This window comes from Copidosoma floridanum, unplaced genomic scaffold, assembly GCF_036245765.1.
Source record: "Copidosoma floridanum isolate Cflo_tuat_1 unplaced genomic scaffold, Cflo_Japanese_pri ptg000013l, whole genome shotgun sequence".
NCBI lineage: Eukaryota > Metazoa > Arthropoda > Insecta > Hymenoptera > Encyrtidae > Copidosoma > Copidosoma floridanum.
Window position 1 is genome coordinate 23368759 of NW_028321890.1, and position 22230 is coordinate 23390988.

Consider the following 22230-nt stretch of genomic DNA (forward strand, 5'->3'; position numbering starts at 1 on the left):
CATCAAACCCGGCGACGACGTTCACTCGGTGAACTCTGCGGCGCGCTCGAGCTAAGAAATCGGCCGAAATTATTCGTATGGGTACAGCTCACGTTATAGTCCCCTCACAGACACACACAAAAGCTGTAGCAAAGAGAAAACGCTCTCCCGGCGCGAGCAATCGTTAAAATGCAGTCTGAGCTCCATCTCGCCCCCTACACCGGTGTATATTATATACATACGGATACTCGGCGCCTTGCGCAACCTGTAAGCTCGTGGAGAGCGTATACTCTTGCATGTACACGAGTATCGAAAACGCGGCCCCCTTTTTTTTATGAATACACCGCACACGTATACATCCGAGCAGGCTTTTGTTTTACTCTCGTATTTGCGTCGATATTTATTTCTGATGACCGTGAATAAGCGAGTTTCGCATTATCATGCCTATACACACGTGTACATTCGAGGCGATCGGTTGATTAGGTAATATTACACGATTGGCTGGATGTTGATGATGACAATGGCATTTCGACGCGCGCGCGCCTCGCGTTACGCAGAACATATTTTCATCGCTCGATCGCTCGAGACTTTTTTTTTTTTTTTTTTTTTTTTTCGCGTTATTGGTGCTTGTATACGTAATAACGTACATATCGGTATATGCACATCACCATATTCATCACTCGATCGGTTGCCAATTTCACGTATACCGATGTTAAAAAAACTTTTTTCAAATCACTTCGACCCGTGTTTCTTTCGTTCTTTCGATGGAAAAATGAAACAATACACGTGACAATCCCGCAGCCATTTGGCAGCACGAGAAATCGCTCGTATAAATAAACGTGATGTAAGTATCAAAAAAACCTTTGGAAAATTCCTATCTGATTTTTTTTTTTTTGAGGGATCACCTTATACCCGGCCAAACGAGGCGAACCGATTTTACGTAATGTTTATAGGTAACCGAGATAAGAGCTACCGCAATCTTTCACGCGAATCGCCTTACACAGGCAATGGAAAAGCCTTAAAAATTTCCAAAAAGAGCACCAAGCACTCGATTAAAATCACACATACAGAGGCGTCGGACACGCGAGCCCGGCATATACCTCCACACACACACACACACACACAGCGCAGAGCCACGGCTGATTGCTCAACTGTGCTGCACTTGGAAAAGAAAAGGATCATTTCCTTCGCAACTCGGAGCAAAAAGAGCCACGGCGCTCGCTTCTCCTTACGATATCGCCCGTGTGAGCTAAACCGCGATCCTGACGTTGACAAGAGCCCGTCCGAACAATCTGCAACTGCAGACACATCGACATCGACTCGAGCGATCGACATCAGCGCGGCTTTTCATTGTATACATGCACTTGTATATTAGCCGATCCAAGAAGGGGGTTCGTTATATCCCATACGTATTACGCGTTCGACGGGAGTCTTACGTGCGTCGTCGTGTGAATAAAACGACCGCAGGTTTTCTTCTTTTCCTCGACTCCTACGTCGATTTATGATATAGCCGGGGGGACTGTTGTGTGTCCCGATCGCGGCGCGTGTGTCGCAATTGGGACTCTCTCCTGTGTATACGTAAAAGGGACCCAAGAGAGACCGATATTTGTGTAGGTCTGACACAAAGGGGCATATGCACCTATGTAACAATAATGTACATCGGCTGAGAAAATCCAAACGAATGAATTGTCAAGGATCTCTCTAGGATTGTTTCGTTGTACCCCCCCCCCTTTTTTTTTCTTGCGGGTGAATACTAAGTGAGATCGATCCGTCGGTCGCTTTCCGGGGACGGATTAATTATACAAGTCATTAGCGCACTTTCCTTCAATGGGTCTCGCTTCGTTGCGTGTCCTTCGAGTTTCCGTACATCAAATGGAATTATCATCGATTCCAAATAATTGCTCTTACAGAGTCAACTATAGTCGTGCGAAACAGGATTGATTCTCACGAAAATGCCGATTGAAACCGCGTGTGCAACTTTTTCCCCTGCCCAACTCCCCTATTTTTATATATATACCCTTGTTGCCACTTATATGCGCGCACGCCTTCCCGCGAGTTGCGAAAACCCGTGCAATTTCCTTTCCCTGCAACATATCGCGCGTACTTTACGGGTTATCGAGCAAAAATCGTCGCCCGGTGCAGCGCGGAATTTTTTAATTCGACCAAATAAGTCTACTTACGTTGTTATTACAGGTTTGGCTAAATTGTGCGTGCAACGCGAATTAGTTGATTGCGAGTGTGAGTTGCTGATATATACATATATATATATATAAACGTGTGAAAAACATTGTCGCGAAAAGTCGATGAAAACTTCGCGAAAGTGATTTCTGTTCGTTTGATACCTCTTTTTTCCCGTACTTCATTTTCCTTTCACTTTAGATCGACATCTATATACTGCAAAAAGGTGCCATTTTGGGATGGCATGACATTTTTTAAAAATGTCCAAAAGCAAAATTTCAATTTACTTTCAAGTAACGTCATGCTGATGATTTATTTTCGCGGAACCGTTCACACTTGTGTTACGAAACACTCAACTTTGTGCGATCCGTAAAGTCCAGCAAGTACAATTTTTCCCGCGTCCCCCGTTTTTTTTTCTCCCTCGTCTCTTTTCGTTCTAAAATATCCCTCGTGTATATAATTATCACGCAGGCAGTATAGCACCTCGGTCTGTTACCATCTCCGAAGGAGAGAAATAAATAAAATTCCACACCAGTTCGCGCTCCGCAACAACCACAGAGGGTATAAATATACGCGAACGCGCGCGCGTAATGGCCGATACTGTAACGATCGCATGCAGCGGTTGGAGCGACGAAGAACAAAAAATAAATAAAAAATGAAAGAAAAAGAGCCGATATTACGCGCGCGCGTTGATTATCTCGAGAAAAGAAAGAAAAAACGGAAGATCCTGTACCTGTAACTTAATGTTTTTTCCGTTCGCGTGTACCAGAGTGCGAACGATGATATTAACGCGCGTACACGCGTTCTGGTGTATACATATCGTAAGTGTGGGGCAAAAAAAAAAAAAAGGAGGAGAATAGACCAGCGCGGGGTGGTACAGAGATCCCATCGGCGCGTGCTTATCGCGAAAACAGATTTCGTAAGCGGCGTACAACACACGCGCGGTTCATATTCTTTCCACGATCGTGGAAAGGTGAAGCAGCTCGCGGAGGATGATACTCGAGTCTATGAAAAAAAAAAAAAAAAAACTCTTAAACTTTTTCCCTTATCTCGCCGGCCGTGCGAACGATCGAGGGGTAAATTAAAATTCCAGCGTGTGAAACATACGCACAAGCGAGCACTTATCCGGTCGATGAGGCGTTGACTCAATCCCCCCCCTCCCCCGATAATTAACTCGTTGAACCGCGTGTATATGTAATGCAGAACCCAAATAACGATGGATGGTCGAAAAACCTCGAGTACTTGGTTGCTGTTGGGTGTATTGTATACAATATACGTATATGTACACGTCAATTAAAAAGAACAGCGTTCGGAAGCTGTAATGAAATTGTTGCAACTGCGCGTGTACTGCAGGAAAGATACATACACTCTAAAAATACGCACACCTCATTAGCATAACATTCGAGGATATTCCGTGGATAAGAATCGCTAGGAGCCCCACGTATACGCGTTACATTAGAAGCTGGATTGTTATCTCTCGTGGAGGAGAAAATATGGACGATGTTGTACCGATGCATAATTCATGCGATTAGTCATCCGGTTAATTGAGTGTTACACATATATATGTGTACATTTTTTCATCGGTGGAACGGACGTAGCTAAAAACGCGCGGTTTGAGAAGTAAAGTGGCGTAAATTGGACTCTGTCGTGTACCTATACGCACGTATATATGCATATCTCACATGTCTGACCTTTAAGGCTGCATCTACTACAAGTAGTACAGAGCTTTCGCCGAAGCGGGGATTGTGTCCCTATATATTTTCCATAGTATTGATGTATACTGACTCGTAGCTCTATATGTGACTATATAGTGGCGATTGTCAATGAAATCCCGCTGATGTGCAATAATAATAATAATAATAATAATAATAATAATAATAATAATAATAATAATAATAATAATAATAATAATAATAATAATAACAATAAGACACGCGTAACAATATCACATTTGCGCGCTCGCGATAATGACCGTGCCATTATATCGGCGAGCGTGCAAAATAATCGTAGACGCGAAAATAACATATTTAATGTATTGTTTGGATTACGGTAAATTTGCCAGCGCGCGTGCTCATCCCATTGGAAAATACATGCAAATAAGTATATACATACATGTACCTACCGACCATATAGATGATACAGACGTATATACGCGCATTATGGCGTTTTGTTATTTCGTTTCCCATTTGTACATGTAGGTATACGAGTCGCTCCTCATATTTCTCTCTGCCTCGCTCTCTTCCTGCTTCTTCTCTCCGTGCGTGTGAGGTATATATACCCGTGCCGTACGTACGCCTCATTCCCCTCAACATCCGATTCTCCTTTATCCGACATCTTCATGCATTATACCCTTTATCTATTATTACTCTTTGATTTTTTGTTGCTCCAGGGGCGCCCGTATACCCTCTCGTGTATCCCTCTTTCGCTTCGCACTGATGGCTGCTTCTTCGATTTTTCACTGTCTCGTATTATTCATCCGAGTCTCTTCTTCTTCTCTCTCTCTCTTTTTTTTTTTTTTTTTGTTCACCCAAGAGCCCGCGAACAAATCGAAAAGATTACACATTTTTTCGGTCTAACGGCATATATGCAGTGCCGGTGCCAAGCGCTCCTGAAGATTTCGTTGTGTATGTGCATTAACGAGTGAGGGCATATTATATACGTATATACGCAACGTGTAATTATACAGATAATCGCGTACACACGAGAGATAATACTTATGGAAATAATTGAATTTAACAAAATGCATTCAACGCGATTGCAATTAATTTCAATTAATTATCAGGCAATTTTTAACAAAACGTTAGTGCGTTTACATCGATTAAATTTTCAAACACACTTATGGGAACTATGGTTTGCCTTTGTTTCCATCGCTAATACTCAATTGCTAGTGTACAAGTACTAATTTTCCCAATACCAAAATCTCGATGATGAGAAGCAACAACAATAAAATGAAACCTCAACTAAGCTCCCAACTCGATCCTCATATCATCGGTTACAGCTCACGCATATACGCGACAATCCCCTCGTAAGGTGACATATCATCCCTTGCGTGCAACCGTATATATATATTGTACGCGGGTGTATCGTGTTATGTATACTGTTCTGCTCCCCGATATATAGGTGTACGCGATGTATACAAACATGTGCCTGTCTCTCTTAGCTCGTCGAGCGACTCTTTCCATAGTATTTCCCTATACCTGCATGTACACGCGTTCACTTTTGCACGTGTGTATATGTATACATTATTTGCTCCCAGTACACCCACGAAAGCAAAAAGCAGCGTTCTCTTCGTGCATAGGTATTATACGGCAAAGGAGGAGAAGGCAGGGGGGAGACGCTTACACGTAGGAATCTTTGAAAAATCACGAGCTCACTCGAGTCAAAAGCATAAATATACGGACCCCAGAGGTAACAGATTTTGATGAAACTTTGGGACATTGTTCGCAGTGTATAATCCGTGACGGTGAAAGGCCGTGTATCTCTGAAAAAACCATACCCATGGACCTTCATGTATCGGTTGACTTTTAGACAGTGGTAATGCCATCGATTTTGTAGCCGAGCTGTGCGGCGATTGATGAATGTAATGGCCTCGGTCGAGCTTGAATGGATGTTTTCGGCGCGAGTTGGATGATGGGAAATTCATGTGCCTTGAGAGTACCGTTAAAAAAGTTACACTGGCCCGAAGATGACTACACACGGAAGAAAACAAGCGGGAAAGCCATTACCAACGTTTCGATGGAAAGGACCTCGAGTTGGGATCATTTGCCAGAAATTTTCATTCAAGACCACCGTGACGTAGCTACAAAACCAACGAGGACGACCTGTCTTTCATCTTGTCGGCTCAAATAACATATCCTCGATCCGATCGCTATGATTGGAACAACAAGTGCAGGACTATATTATTTCGACCGATTCTCCGATACCGATCATTTTATGCGTCTTTTTTTCCGCAGACCCCGGCGTGTAAGCCAAGGCACGTATATACTTACCCGAGGTAACAGCCGAGCTACCCGATGTCCGCGAGCGTCACGTGGTCCCCCGCAGGCAGCTCTCTTTCTCTCAACTGTAGTGCCGAGAGAGGATAAGCGAGCGAGCAACAGCGGTGGCGGCGACGACCGACCTCTGCGCCGCGCGAGAACGCCGAGAGAAAGAACGAGCCCGCGCGCGAGTTGTTTAGTCCGAGTCGCTCGCTCCAAAGAGCGGGATCGCGCGCTCGCACCGTTGCATTATTTTTTTTGTTCCTTTTTCACCATTTAAAACTCGACCCAGGCGTCTTTGACAGCGCGACAGATCGGTATCTACGCTTACCGATCTCCTTCAAAATTGATGCTCCAGGGAGGACAAATTGATCCTGGTTGATACTTGTTTGTGCAACAGAGCGGGGAACAAAGAGCAACCGCAGTGTCGAGCTGCCAAACTCCGTCCACGAGACACGCTTTGACAGCTCCGATCGCGAGTGATCACAGGAGGAGAGAGGGAGAGAGAGAGAAAGAGTCCAAGTGCTGGATTTTAATAGTCCCCCGAGTGAAAAGTTAATCGAGCGTGGGCCGTGCATTGTGCGCGCGAGTGAGTGTGTGTGTGTGTGTGTTTGCGATCCCCGCGAAGAAGAGGCGAAGGAAAAACGAGGATGCAGCAAAGGAGAAGGAGCTGCTGGCTGTTGTTCACGGAGGGAGGATCGATAACCTCACGATCGCCGTGATCGATGACGATGATCGATCCTGGGGCTATATCGCCGACTACCGATCCGCGATCTTTGAAATATCGAGCTTTGCGACATTGCAGTAGTTCACGAGAACATCGCTCGTCGGTTGTGTGCACCAGCCTCGAGGGGTCACGCTGCGCCGGAGAAACACAATTGGGGAAGGATTCGCGCTCGCGGGAAGTGCCCCGTGACTCACCTCTGTTTTTTTGTTTTGGCAAAAGCACAGCTCGACGATCAAAAGGGACACCACTTTGGCGATAAGCAACCATACTATCGCAAAGTTTCGCGTAGTTTCTATCGCAAACGCAAGGAGGAGAAGCTTTAATTGCGGGCGAGAGCCAATGACTGTATCATCCGGGACGATAGCGATCGAGTCACGCTGAGCTTCGTTGGGAGCAGCGATGACGACAATCAGTCGCACGTGGACTAACGACGGTGTCGTCATCATCCGCCACTTTGCAACTTGTTTCGCCTTATGATACATGGAAGATGATCGCCGTCCCAATTGAGTGACTCACGAGAAGAGGAGGAGGGTCGAGGCTGCCGTGCGCACTGGTGCACGTATGGTTATTGTTTCTTCTTCTTCTTTTTTTTTTCCTCCCGACGCGCGGCTCAAGGCCGTTCTTCGACCGGCACCGTTTCTCTGTTTCTTTTTCTCTGCGCGTGGGTTTCGGGCGACTCCGAAGGAGAAGAAGAAGAAAAGAAAAAAACAACCCACGCGAGCGCCCGTGTGAATTGGTCCCCGCGACCGAAGACAGAAGTGGAACTATCCTTTTTTTTGGTTTAGATTTTTACGTAAAGAAGGATACGTCGGTTCCGCCCAAGGGACACCGCGTTCCGGAACGGTGGACATGGATCCCCGAGATATTGCGCAACTCCCGCGATAAGCCGGAGAACCGCATCCCTGTACAGCAGCGGTGCAGAAATAAAGGAGGGAGATGAAAAATTCCTCGCGCTACAGCGGGTACACGAGAGGACGAAGCCTTGGATCTGATACATGGTGTATAACCGCAGCTGGAAAATCGTCTATTCCGAGGACGCCGGATTTGAATTCCAAAGCGCGATCGACGACGGGCGGATCTTGGCTGCCGTGGAGGGAAGGCTCATCTCCAGTGGGGGGCTAACCGGTTTTTCTGGAGTTCGGTGCGAGTGTACACACGGGGAGAGGAAATGATCGCTCGAACTTGAACGGACGGAAGTCCGAGTGCGCTGCCTCTGGAAATTAATTTCCAGCAAACAACTGCGGATGGATCGTCCCTCTTTCCGTGGACGAGTGATGCTTGTTTTTCTCCATCTCTCGAAGTAACATTGGTTCGGACGAGAGAATTTTGAAGGTTTTTTTTTCTTTTCTCGTTGTACATACCGATTTCATGACCAAACCAAACTCATGGGATGTGGTTACGCGGTTGCAAAACAAAAAGCAAACAATATTCATGCAGCCGCAGGGGATGGCCTATTGAGAAATCAAATGGCATGAAAATTCAACACATCGCTGTGTACTGCCCCAAATCGGTGACCTCCAAATTTGCGAGGCGTATGCAGGTACTTGCTATCGTTCATCCGGAATATTTAAATTTGACGATCGGGAGGCAAGAGAAAGAAGGCCACCACCAGGTGATTTAAACTTTCTTTCGATCGCGAGCTAAGGCTCCTTGTTGTCTGGTGGCCGATACTTTCTTTTTTTTCCACTGGCCTAAGTATACTGTCTAGATCGAAAACTCGAGCGAGCGAGCGATAACGTTGCGAATCTGGGATTATAGCGCAATTTTGCGCGCGCGACGTCGTTTCGCAATTTACGGAAGAAACCAGTGCGCGTCGCCGGACGGAAGACGTGAAAAAGTTTCGCTGCGCGATCGGACGAAAGTGAAAGTTTGGAAAAGATCGGCAAGTGCGAAAGAAATCGACGTTGCATTGTTATTACCCGGCACCGCGGTAGCAACGGCATACGGAGAGGAGGAAAACCAAATCGGACTCTGCCTAATGATCCGGCATCGCTGGCAGGAGGATCGATTCTACCACACTAGGTTCATACCTTTGGAAAACCATCACCGGCACAGGAGAGGAGGAGCATGCAGCTGGCGGCGTCGCAGCGAGCGCACCCGCCGCCGGTGCCACCCCGACCGAGCAGGCAAATCGTCGCGGACGCCCTGAAGACCAAGTCCACGAGGCCGCCGTGTCCCACCCGTCAGGCCCCACCACCGCCGAACCAGAGGCCCTGGCGCCTCGAGGAGCAAGAGAAGAACGGCGCTGGAAGCAGTGGCAGGACCATCGTCTACGAGTCGGGGCTCCAGCACCCGATGGCCAAGGTCAGCAACCCTCGGAGGCCCTCGGTTGGGGAGGAGAAGCCGAGACCTGTGTCCCGAGATCTGCCGGCCAGGCCGGCTGTCAATGGGGTGATCGACGACACTTCCAAGAGAAAAGCAGAGGAGAACGTGAATAGCCACAACAACAACAACAACCACAACTGTGGTACCACGGGAAGCGGTAGCAGCAGCCTCGACAGCGACAGGGACCTCTGCGACGAGAGCCCGACGAGGTTGCTGGAGGAGTGTGGCTCGGAACAGCGCAAGAGGAAGAAAAAGGCCCTCAACGTCACCATAAGGGAGGAGCACAACAGGCATCAACAGCGGCACGTGGTGGAAGCTGTCATAGAGCACCACCAGAACAACAAGGACACGAGTCCGCCAGCGAAGATCGAGTGTCAGGGAGATGGGGCCACGGTTGTGGTGATAGACGAGCCGGAGCGCGGATCGAACAGCCAGGAGGAGCACGACAACATCAGGAGGCAGGACTGGCTGGAGGCCGGGGTGCCGTACTCCTCGACGGTGGTCGTTGTTAATGGTTTCTCGCGACATCAGCAGCCGCAGCGAGAGGACGGCGACGAGGAGCTGGAGGAGGAAGAGCCAGAAGTACAGAGCCAGCTGGGGTTCGGTGACCTCGATTTTTCCAGGTACGCGGCTGCAAGGAGGGAGAGATCTCTTCCCCCTCCCCGTTGCTGGCTATCTTTGTCGGGTGAAGACTTTCGCCGGGCGCCGCGGCCGACTAGCGATTAAAAGCCGAGCTAGGTATACGTATATACAGGTTGCTTAGCGAGCACGTGTGCACGCGCGAGCAGGGAAATGACAAGGGGGGGACCTCCCCCTCCTTTCTTTGCTTGCTTGCAAGCGCGCTACCAGCGCAGTCTCTTTGTTTGTGTTTCGTGGGAAAATCGCGTGTGGCAGAGGCGCGGGCTTTGCTTGCTTGTCTCCTTTTGCTTTTTGCCGTGATGGGCTTAGGGAAAAAGTGATGGGCTGTACAAGTAAAAGGGGCAGGAAAGGACCCTCCGCGTCTTTATGGGAAGGAAGATGTTGGTCGGGAAACTTGAGCAGTTGCTTGCTTTTGTCGACTTTTTTACAAGTGGACGTACCTATTTTGTGGATGGATTGGTTTTTATTTCTTTTGTATTGATTCTTCGTGTGACTGTTTTCGTAAGCATTAATTTGTATGGTTTTCGATTGATAACTGTCGATTGTACCCATGAAAAATGTAAATAACTACCTTTTACGACAAATCAAGATGTTATTACTTTTTTTTTTTTTTTTTCACTAATGGGTTAAAGTTTTCCGGTCACTACTTCGTAGCGACACTTTACCTTTTAAAAGGTTGAGGCACTTAGCTGGATAGGCACCTGTACCAGTCAAGTACAATCAAGACGAAGGCATTTTTTAATATTTTTTTTTTCTCCTGTACAGAAAGAGTCGAGCTCTTCGCCAACTTGAGTCTCTGTTACGAAGCGAGTGTGCCCACATACCTAGAAATAACAGTCGTGTGGTTGGGCTCTGTACGTGGATAGTTTTGCTGAGAGCGAAGCAGGGGGTTGCAAAAAAAAAATTGTTTGCGGTCTATCGCGGAAGTAACGCCGCAGCAAGAGTGTTTATTAATTTTTTTTTTCGACAACACAATTCTAGTAAAACTAACTGTGAAAAAAAATAGTATTAGGTTAGGCTATTTTTTTGTCGATAATTTCATACCATCTCTGGTATGAGAATAAAATATTCACTTACAGCATTCGGCGTAGGAAAAATTAGATGGTTCGAGAGGGTGCTGGTAAAAATTTTTTATTTGATCGATGGTTGTCCATAATGTTCGACCTTGCAATATACTGTATTTACATATAGGACCCAAATAGATAACCTAACAGTATAGACCAAAGATTTTATCAAGTCGCTTTATTACCAATCGGCAATTAATCCTCGAAACGTAAATCCGCTCAACTATAACTCAAGGGGGAGAAAAAAAACGGAATTTCCCAAACTCTATGCCGATTTCGATACTCATAATAAGACGTTTTCTTTTTTTTTTTTTTTCTTTTCAAACGAGAAAGTTTATGATAAATTTCTATTTTTCCCCAAACACGTAACAATTTTCAGCTAAATTCAATTCGCGAACCAAGAGAAAACACAACAAAAGCATCATCGAATTAACCCACAAGCCATCCAACCCAAGTATCATTTACAAGCCAAAGGTACAGCGAGAGAGATTTTTTATCTGAGCGAGAAAATAAGACCAGCATATCAGCGCGAATAGATTTCCGATTGCGAAAGTAACCAGTACCTTAAAAAAACAAAATATGAATCGACGTTGAAAAAAAAAAAAAAAAAAAACTTGATAACTCTTTCCTGTGCCCAGCATAATCGAGAGGATAGCCATGTCGTCGCTGCAGGGCCTGCCACCACTGCCACGCAGCCTGAGCGGCTTCAACCTCAACGGCGCTGGACTAGTCGACGGCTCGGCACCCCCGCCGCCCGCCAGGTCGACCAGCAAGGCCAGCCAGCAGCGCTCCTCCAAGACGCCGAGCTCCACGAGCTCGCTCTCCAGCCAGGGATCCACGAGACCCTCGCCCCAGGGCCGACAGCTCACGACTCTCGACACCCAACTGGCCATACTCAGGCGGGAGATGGTAAGCGCCCCTTCTTACCTCTTTGTCGACATCATCGGCCCCATGACGTTACTTACTCAATGGCCATTACTTATTTTCTTCAACGTCCACGTGCACACGTCGGCGTAGCTGCTACAATGTATTTTTATATTTCCTTCCCTTTAATTTCACAAGGCTCGTTCAAGCCGATCGATCACGAGCTCGTTCGCGTGGATTGATTAATGTTCCCAACTGTGCCGTAATGGGGCACGGCGCTCTGTTATTTTCTCTCGTGTGCGCGGGCCATCATGTGCATGCCGGCTCTCTAATGGCCGCGTGCAATTGCCCGATCGTTGTCTATTTGCTCGGATAAGTGCATGAAAATCTTGTCGGATCTGTCGTGTAAGTGTACCCGCGAGAGACATTTTGCTTGCAGGGGTTGTCGCACGCGTGGGTGTGTCGTAATCGGGGGCCCCCGGTCGTTTAGTGTAACTCCGCTGCGCTGCGAAGAAATAAAAATCAACTTTCGAAGGTTGCTTGGACCAATGTACGACGGCAACACGCGCTCATGCCGACTTTAGAAAATGTATGATGAAAAGCCGCGAAAGGTTTATCCTCCCGCAGATACTGCAGCCGCGTGTGCACGAAAACCGCAAAATCAAAAGCAAAACCATCCTACATAGTATACTTGTTACCATTTCATTGTGTGTATGTACACCTGCTACAACCTGGATGTGCGTGTGTAAGTGTAGATACTGGGTTTGTGTGGTACACGAGGTAGCAAAAATCAAGCGCAACTAACACGAACGTTGACGAAACTCGTGCACCGCTGCGAGGTTTTTTTTACATTTTTTACTTTGTTTGCTGTTGCAGAGGTGTGCGAGGGCCCCATTGAAAATCGATTTACGTGAAGATTCATTCATTCTGTCTCTTTAGCAACAAAACGAGTTTGTCATGTCGCTTCGTTAGCTCAAGACATCGAAAGCTAAAAAAAAAAAAATAACCGTTTAATAGAACGTAACAGCACCTGCAGCGAATAATCGAAGAACGCGTTAATTCGCGAAAGCGAGTCCGCAAAAAAACCTTTACCATTACAGAGAGGGAGAGACAAAGCAGTTATTACGATCAAGTATCGCTAATCGCGTGTAATAGGCCCACGCTCCCGGGGAACAAAACGCCCCGCTAATTTCCCGCGATTCTTCGCGTTCGCCGGTGCCATTAATCAAATCCACGACGAGTACCTTCTATACACACGTAGCCGTATCGCGTTGCGTCATCGCCACGGCTCTTGTATACGGTTCGTATACGCTGCCGGATACGCGAATTATCTCGGAGAAAGAAAAACAACAAAAAAAAAAAAAACAAACGAACGATTACATCCCTGTATAGCTGGTACGGTAAGAAACGACGAAAGAACTGAGATACTAATTGCGCGCCCACCGCCGATACGGGCCCATTAAGACCCAACTAATTCACCCATACGGGAGAGGATATTCCGCGAACAGTATATGGTGTACATAACTACCGCGTGGATCCCGGGCATTAATGGCAAAAAAAAAAAAAAAGTCACGAGTTGCAGCGAAGAAGAAGATAAAGAAGAAGAAGAAGAAAAATTTATAATAAAACCATTTTACAGAATAGAAGAAAAAAGCACAACCTCGTACACGGAAAGGAGGCGAGGGTAATAGTTTCCTCGAAAGAGAAGCCTCCTCCTCCTCCTCCTCCTCCTCTGCGCTTCTCTTCCGCGTGTTTCGTATATATACATCTAATGCCTCCTCCCTTCATCGGCGCCGATATCGGCTTGCCCGCAGCGCGTTTTGTATACCTCGTATACCTGAGCGTGGGCGTGTTTATGCGCGTCTATCGTGGATATTCATCCGGCGATTTTATCCCCCACGCGAGTACACGATCGAGGAAGAGGCCGCGGCTGTTGTCTCGATTTGATTCGCGCGGGATTGACTCGTTTGATTTTAGACGCACCGCGTTTATGCCTTCCTCGAGAGATTTTTGCGATACGACGATTTGGATTACTACATACGAAGATCGAGTGACAAAGTTTTCGTGGATCTTTTTTTCCGCTGTACGGAGTCGCTCGTCCAAGCAAAAAAAAAAAAAAAAAAAAAAAAAAAAAAAAAAGAGCGAAACAATCGCAGTGCAAAGATCCTTTTGTCTATTGATTCGAGTACACTTACCAAACAATCGGCCGATAATTTTTACTCGACGCGAGGAGCCCGTCCTCCGCTACGCGAAAACAATAACATCCTCTCTCTCTCTCCCTTTATGCAAGACTGAGCACAAACACTGCCGACCAATGCAGGCCATGTAGATATACGAGGCACGCAAGCAAAGGTCAGGGTCGAGCGTCATTAAGTTCCGCGTGGGTCGTCCTCCTCCTCGTACATTAGATCCGCTCGCACGACGGCGTCTATTATCAATGCACGCACGTGTACACATACTTTTGTCCTTCCTTTTGCACATGTAAGTAATCACGGAGCAGGAGAGTCGCGCGTGGGTATTTTGTAAACCCATTATTCCTCATTTCTTTTTTACTCCTACTTACACCTGAATCCGGCTGGACGCGTCAAACATTCGAACAAATATCACGTATATACGTGATCCTTTTCCCAAAGTCTAGCCCGAGGTGATACCAAATCGTGCCTCGTACAAATCGACGTGAAAGTCTCGCTCGAAGCGCGCGTCTCAAATTTATAATATCACGTCCCCTCTCGCGCTTGCGTATATAAGTACGTATGTGTACATCTTAATTGAAAGTCGCCTCCCGAAAGCAAACATCGCTCGCAGACTCGAGAAAGTAAAAGGGGAAAAGAAGACAAATTGCGCCGTGTACGATTTCGGGATCAAACGTCATTAGTGTATTTACTTATAACTTTTTGTGTATGTATTTATGTAAGAAAAATCATCACGGTCACTCATTTAGCGCCGATAGTTTCATTTTAAGGACGCGTTTGTATCCATAGTTAATGTACCTATAGTATACTTTTTTGAAAAAAAAAAGGAAACAAAATAATCCAGGCCATCGGAAAGAAATCTTGAGCAACTTTCCACGATGAAATTCATACAGAGCGAATAAACGAGAACAATAATTCTCTCGATCGCGGGTAGCGAAGAAAACGAAGAAAAGCCGGACGTCGAGGCAGCACTTTCACACAGATGATCTTCGTAGTAACATAGTAGCGCACGGGTCAGCAGGGACAAAGGAAGAGAGCTGGCGATGGAGGCGACGATCCGGAGGAAGAGGCGCAAGGAGATTATACATGTAAGGATCGAACGAAAGAAAAAAAGGAAGGGAAGGACGATAAAAAAAAAAAAATCGATCGCGGTTGTTGACTGCGAAAGGGAAAGGGAAGTCCGGCCATTCGTCTCGCTCGTACGTAATACGTTGTATACGCGTCACGAGTCGGCGAACGCGGGCAATCACCGTATATATTTGTGTTGTGTGTACGCGCATCCTCCAAATAAGTCGAATAAATCGAGGATATAGATACGCTTGTATAATGGTTACATATTATATGTATACATACATACATAGTATAAGGAAGAATGAGGAAAACAGCCCAAGATTCTCTTCCTCGATACACACAAACTGGTGGTGCTGTTGTTCGGGCGAGCGAAAAACTGCACGGCGACATGGCTACATGTAACCATCCGTACATATAATATATATATATTATCTACCAGTATACTTATCTAAGCTACCTCACGTATATTATATCGCGGAGGACAAGGGGAAAGAGAGTGAGGGAGAGCAGATTAGCCGCTCCCACGCTGCATTCTCTCAGGCGTGACCCTATATACACTCTCTTTCTCTCCCCGCAGTGCATTATACAGTACATAATATGCAGTTTTATACATTATATATATATAGGTATCTGTACTCGCGGATTCGCTCTATACAAACATATTACAATCTCGCGCTCTCTATCTATCGCCCCCTTTTTTTCTCAGTCGTCCTTACTTAGGTAGGTACTCCTTGCACCATTGCACTGCCGATATAAGTATATATAGGTGTACGTCCCTACACTACTCTCTTTGTCTCTCGCTTTTGCAATGTAGCTTTCCTTACCTATAATATACTCTCTATACGTATACAGATGTAAGAGGTGTATATATATATATATAATTATATGAAGGTATATGCTTGCTAGTCCTTTATGTATGGCGAAGCTGTGTAGGACTCTTTGTCCTGATTTGTTTTGACGCCCATACAGATGATATCTACCTGAGTGTATTTAATTTAATTGGGGTAATGTTTCCAGCGTATCGTTGATTTGATATAATTGTCATTCTCAAACGACCTGACTTATGGGGGGGGGGAGGAGGAATTTCTAAAAATGGCATTATCGCACAAACGTTTCCACGATCGACACGAGCATCCCTAATCGCGTTTAATGACGCCCATCAGCCCAGCGTGTATGCGACTAGATTCAGCCATCTTATACTTCCCTCATCTCCATCCCTCTTTTCCTCCTCTTCCTTGTGTCTTACGTATCCTGCCCGCGGGCTATCTGCAACCCGAGTGTACATGTGTATATATATATACAGGCTCCTTTGCTCTTTTTCGTCCTCCTTTCCTTCGTTTGCCTTCCACGTTCGCGTTGCGCTTGTTTATTCCTCCTCGCGGGGGCCTTTGCTCCGCCGACGTGCGTGATGCAGCTTCTCCTCTCTGATGCTTTTTTTCTTTTTGTTTTCCCTCCTCCTGTCCGTCCATCCGTCCGTTTGTCGGACTTTCCATCGCTCCTTTCCAACCTTTTTTGTTTTTGTTTTTGCGCTTATCCTTTTCCTCCTTCCTGACTCTCATCCGTCCGATGTTGCTTTTCTCTCCACTTTCGTACGCGTCTTTTCCTTTTTCAGATGCACGCGGCTCTTTATTCCTTCCCCTTTTTTCGCTTTACCATCATCTATCCCTCCCTGGAGTGGATTATAATATTCTGTGGTCTCGGAAATCGAATATTTTCTGCACAGGCGCGTTGGGATGGGGTTTTATTTTTTCCAATTGCAGGTATATTTTTATGAACAAGACAAAAACTCATCTGTATGTCCAATACTATAAAGATGCGATTTCGCGTTTGGTCCACGTACACCTGCCACGAAATCCGCGACGCAGAAATCCACGGTCATGCGAATTAAATAATATAACGGTCTCGTGCAAACCCATGTATGCCCATCTAATATGATATCCCATGTAGGTTAAACGCCTATGGGCTATACTGTACAAGGTATACCTATATACACCTGGTCTACGGATACCTATATATACTTTCACCTGGATATGAAAACATTACGATTCATATGGGCACCTATACATATTATTGTAGATGGCAATTATACAAATAGTGAGCCTCCAGCAGTCCGGACACATACCATATAATATATTATGTGTATGGTAACGTTTTCGCTACTGCTCGTAATATATATATATACAGCATCCGTGTACCTGCCTACTAATAAATATATATACTGTATACCACCTGTGTAACGTATAATATTACCTATACCTATAGTACACTGCAGATGTATAGAGAGGCGATGCGAGATTTAATCAATGATATTTAAATGCAAAGTTTGTTGCGTGATGTGCTAATATACACGTACGTGTATTCTCTGGATTGTGCATGCACATTGCCTATACCTATTAATTTATTTGTATATTGGCGTGATAAGGTTTTATACTTGGGGTACACTTAGTCTGTAATAAATAAGGAAGTGGGTGCCTCTATATTGTGTATGGGTGCGGATAAAGTTATAGTTGATCTTGCTTGTACTTATATACATTTACTCGTGAAATGCTCTCTTTTTTTTATGAATAAATAAAACTGAAATACGATTGATTGTAAATTTTTTACGTGTATAACAAAAAAAATATATATATATAAATGTACATTGTACATCGGGTACTTTATGTGGGAATCATTCGTCCAATCAGCAAAACCACTGCGATTAAAGAAAAAATTTAATTTCATACATAGATACGGTGAATTTACCTCTATTGTGTCATCCAGCAGCTAACCTGTACTGAACTATAAGGAAATCGTTTAACAGCAGCTTGACTTCTTATACCTACGTCTGACAATTAAACTTTTTTCACTTCACTGGTGAATCCTAATACAATGTCGTAATCTATACTACTTTTGTATATTTTCTTCTGCTAACATACTTGGTGCTTTATAAAAATCTAATATAAATTGTAAATGTCTCACACATATTCCGTCAATTAAAAAAAAAATGACTGAATGAAGTGCTTACTTTTAACACTTACTAAGAGTCTCTTGCTTCACCCGCATGACATACATACTTACCGAGCGAGTCCCTTTTTTTACCCTATTATTTTTCTCCAAGAACTCATTTCACACTATATACTACCTTTTTTTTCAGTTCTCGCGTAGTCCCCCCTATATACGTGCTTCGCTTCTGATTTTCTTCTTCCCCCTTTTGTGTACGTACATGCACGTATACGTATACCTTGCGTTCCAATTTTCATTTTACGCCGACACTTCCACATCCTTTCCCACGAGTGGAGTACCTATACGAGGATTACGCTCCTGCTGCTACAATTTCAAAGCGATTGCGCCGCTGCTGTGCTTGTATTTACGTGTATATTGTACACTCGTGTGTACTGCCGGGACGATGGCGAGCCCTATTCCGAGTACCTGTGCTTTTAACTACTTTTTCTTTCCTTTGGCTTGTACAACACACTCCTTCTTTGTCCCTCTCTTTTTCCTTCTTTCATTACTTAACATCGCGATAAGAAAGCGAGAAATGCGATTAAATCAAGTGCTGATGCGATTCACGAGTCAAGTTGATTATTACTCCGATGTCGTTGCTGTTACTACTGCCCAACAATCGTATTTAATTTTCAAGCGATTGGGTTCGGTCTGTACACGTGCTTTGAGGCGATGAGGTCAAGAGTTTGCTGTTTGTCATTGCGTCGCAAAAAGTTTCAATACATTTTTCTACATTTTGCGATTATTGTTTCGAATAAGCTATTTCAGCAGTACAAACGGCGTTTTATTTTCGTTTATTTTTTCATTTTAATTAATTCGAACACGTTAATTTGTAACATTATGGTTTATGATTGTTCGCCAATTAAAATTTGATACGTGCATACAGGAAGGAGTTTTTTTTATGATAATCACGAAAGCTAGCGTTAATTGCTTTATTTAAGAAAATTTTTAATTATACGCCGTAAACACCGCGATGAAATACGCACTGTACGAACAATAATTTTCCTCATCAGAAATTCAAGGTAACAGATGTAATCGAATCGAAAGTTGTAAGTAAATTCAGTGGGTAATTTTAAGATTATTGTAAAACAAAAAAAATATATACCCACCAAGACTCCTCATGCGAAACAATTGTTGTTACTGTTGCAACTTTAACTTGGTAAAATAATGCAAATATGGGATTATTGTTTCTAAGAATAGAATAATAATAATGATTTTGAGTCTATCGAATGTATATCTTTCAATAAAACGCCTCGGCGCTACTTCAGTTAAATTTTATCTATCCACACTCTAAAAATATCTTAATTTTCTATTCAAGCTCGAGGATTGAATGGTAAAACCAAATATCGAAAATGTACATTAATCTAGTGTAGATTGATGAGCAAGTTTAACTTACGACAGACAACCTAAATAAATTTTTACAACAAATTCTTTTAGGTCTTACATTCGACGAATAAATTTAAATTGTTTTTGATTCTTCTCCGATTACTTGTCTACAATCCCAGTGCCCGTGTACCGACAGACATTCCTAACTCTTAGAGATTGCATATATTTTATGAAAAAATCGTGCCATTCAAGACGTGTTTACCAACAAGCCATAAATTAATTTAAAAAAAAATTATAATAAATAATTATAGTATTAATAATAATAAAATCATATATTTCAGTTCGGCCTTCGCCAGTTGGATCTGTCGCTCTTGTCGCAGCTGTGGTCACTTAACGAATCGATCCAGGAGTTCCGGCAACTACTGCAGGAACAGGAGCAGGAGGATCGGGCACCCTCGCCATCGCCGAGCAGCGAGGAGGGCGACGACACGTCGTACGGTGGCTCGATTCAGCCGCCACCGCCTCCCCGTCGACCCGCCCCCAGCACGCCTCATCGGCACCAGCAGCAGCACCATCATCATCACCACCACCGAGCCTCGAGGTCGAACAGGAGCTCGAAACTCATGTCACCGAGCGACGAGTCGCCGTCCAGCGAAGAGTACGGCGCCATCTGACTCGGCTGTGAGCTGTTGTTGTTGTAATAAAGCATAGGCTCGGTGGTCCAGGCGACGACGACGGTGTTGCTGTTGATGCCGCTGTTGATGCTGCTACTGCTGTTGTTAATATTGTTGATTCTCGGTGCTCTGTACTACAATTGAGATTTTTTTTTTTTCTTTTTTTTTTCGGAAAATCAATTGTTGTTGATACTTGGCCTCTGCGGGTACTTTGACGCTTCTTGAGTGGTTGCACGATATCGCTTTTTTTTCACGCGTGTCTATGTAAATATGAATAATTAGTACAGAACGTATCAAAAAAGAATTATAAAATGATATTATTTTTAATCAACGAACGTATCCAGGTGTGTGCTTTATCAAAGATAAGATTATGATAAAACGTTATCGATTAGAATTCGTCCTAGAGCTGAAGTGAATTGTTGCTACCCTTTCTTTTTTTTTTTTTTTCTTTTCTTATTGACTCGCGTTACGTTTGGGAATGTTGAAATTAAACGAATTACAATAAATTAGATTACCGATCGCGTGACTGACTGAGAGTTTCGTGATAGACTCGGAAATCAGTGGTTCTCATGCTAGTTGATACTTAGAAAGCTGAGCTTTTACTATTACATTCATAGCTATGCATTTGATTTAGAACGAAATTCCAGTTTCCTATCGATATAAGGTAGATATTGACGGCTAGTGAGTTCCAAAGAAGCGCTTTTACGAGGACAATTTTCTTGAGACGCGAGTACATAAACTTAACTTTCATACGGCACTCGTTGACAGTGACACCAATGATCAAAAAAGCTATTTTTAGAATATTCCGTTTTTGTAACTTACTATTTTTTCATGATTGTTATTCTAAAATTGTAGCATACCAAAAGAAGGTTCGATAAATGTAAATTTTACTTTCAACAAGTAAATCTCAGAAGATTGTCCTTCCGAAGAGAGTTCTTCTGCCTTTTGTAACAATAAGATTAATGTAGGTTAATGTTTGAAGTTTTCGTGAGATTTTCCTAAGATAACGAATATCGTCAGGGTTCCAAACAAGTGATATACTTAACAATTATATGTCGGGAGCCTACAATAAGAGACAAACTAGTTCAAATTTTTTGTAAAGTTTAGTTTAACATTAGATTCTGTGATTTATAACGGTTTTCTTCGAGTTAAACTTGAATAGCAATATATATTTATATATTTTTGTGCAAAATTTGTTCATACATAATAAAAGGACAATTAGCTTTAAATAAAGATAACTGCTTTTTCTGCACACATCATAGAAACTGTTAAATAAATTTTATTCGAATGTACAAGTTTTGAGAACGATATTTATCATTGTAACATTTAATAAAAAAGGAATTTTTTTATTTTAATATGATGTATAATAATAATGTCAACGTTTTTTGTAGTTCTTGCAAGATCTCCTTTTTAGTTTGAAAGTAATCGATTAGTGTACATAGGTTTAATTATACATAAATAAAACTGCAATAAAAATTTTTCTACTTGAAAATCAAGTGTTTTTTTTTTCAAATTTTCTCATGCATAATTCGATCAGTTACTAAAAATATATTTAATACATTTCTTTCCCACGTAACAATGTGTAATATTTAAAATCTCAGCTGTATACTGACGCTAGAAAATTTTTGCCATCGAATCAGTATTAAAAAACAAAGTTAAACAACATTTTCATATAAATAAACACTTAACCTCTCATTCGACGTCGTGGACGTGTTGTCAGTAGATAATTCTTTTTAAATTTAATTGAATTTCTAACATTAAAGTGTATATTGTTGGTGAGTTGATCAGTTAAGAATCAATCAACGCCATCTAGCGGACGAGAATTCTCGAGAAAACTCATGGCTCCGAAACCCTATGGACGTTTTTGTATTTCAGATGACGAAGAAAAGTTCAACTCAGATTTCACTATGTAAAATGACATGAAAACATACGAGTTGTGCTCTTTTTCGTCCACTGACAAATTTGACCGTCTGCAAATAGTAGAGCCAATCAGCGATGACTTTTACGTTGGACGAAAAAAAGCACAACTCATATTTTTCCATGTCATTTTACATAGTGAAATCTGAGTTGAACTTTTCTTCGTCATCCGAAACACAAAAACGTCCGTAGGGTTTCGGAGCCATGAGTTTTCTCACGAATAATCGTCCGCTAGATGGCGCAAATCTCTGCAAGTTGAAGCTGTTGTACCGGCTGCGGGCTGCATACATCTTTGTTTCTTGACCACATGTTCAC

General features: G+C 43.6%; 1 protein-coding gene across 1 annotated transcript; it reads left to right on the forward strand.

Moving 5' to 3' along the window:
* Positions 1-7469: 7469 nt before the first annotated feature.
* On the forward strand, positions 7470-21490 carry LOC149374964 (uncharacterized). Its single transcript, XM_089590711.1, has 3 exons — positions 7470-9809; positions 11528-11798; positions 19666-21490. The coding sequence occupies exons 1-3, from the start codon at positions 8929-8931 to the stop codon at positions 19996-19998; spliced, it is 1485 nt and encodes a 494-aa protein (XP_089446837.1). The 5' UTR covers positions 7470-8928; the 3' UTR covers positions 19999-21490.
* The last annotated feature ends 740 nt before the right edge of the window (positions 21491-22230 follow it).

Excerpts from the sequence above, each read along its gene's own strand:
- LOC149374964 (XM_089590711.1), top strand. The coding sequence starts at position 8,929 with ATGCAGCTGGCGGCGTCGCAGCGAGCGCACCCGCCGCCGGTGCCACCC. Across the intron at positions 9,810-11,527 it reads GGTGACCTCGATTTTTCCAG|CATAATCGAGAGGATAGCCA; the intron begins GTACGCGGCTGC and ends TCCTGTGCCCAG. Across the intron at positions 11,799-19,665 it reads CCATACTCAGGCGGGAGATG|TTCGGCCTTCGCCAGTTGGA; the intron begins GTAAGCGCCCCT and ends CATATATTTCAG.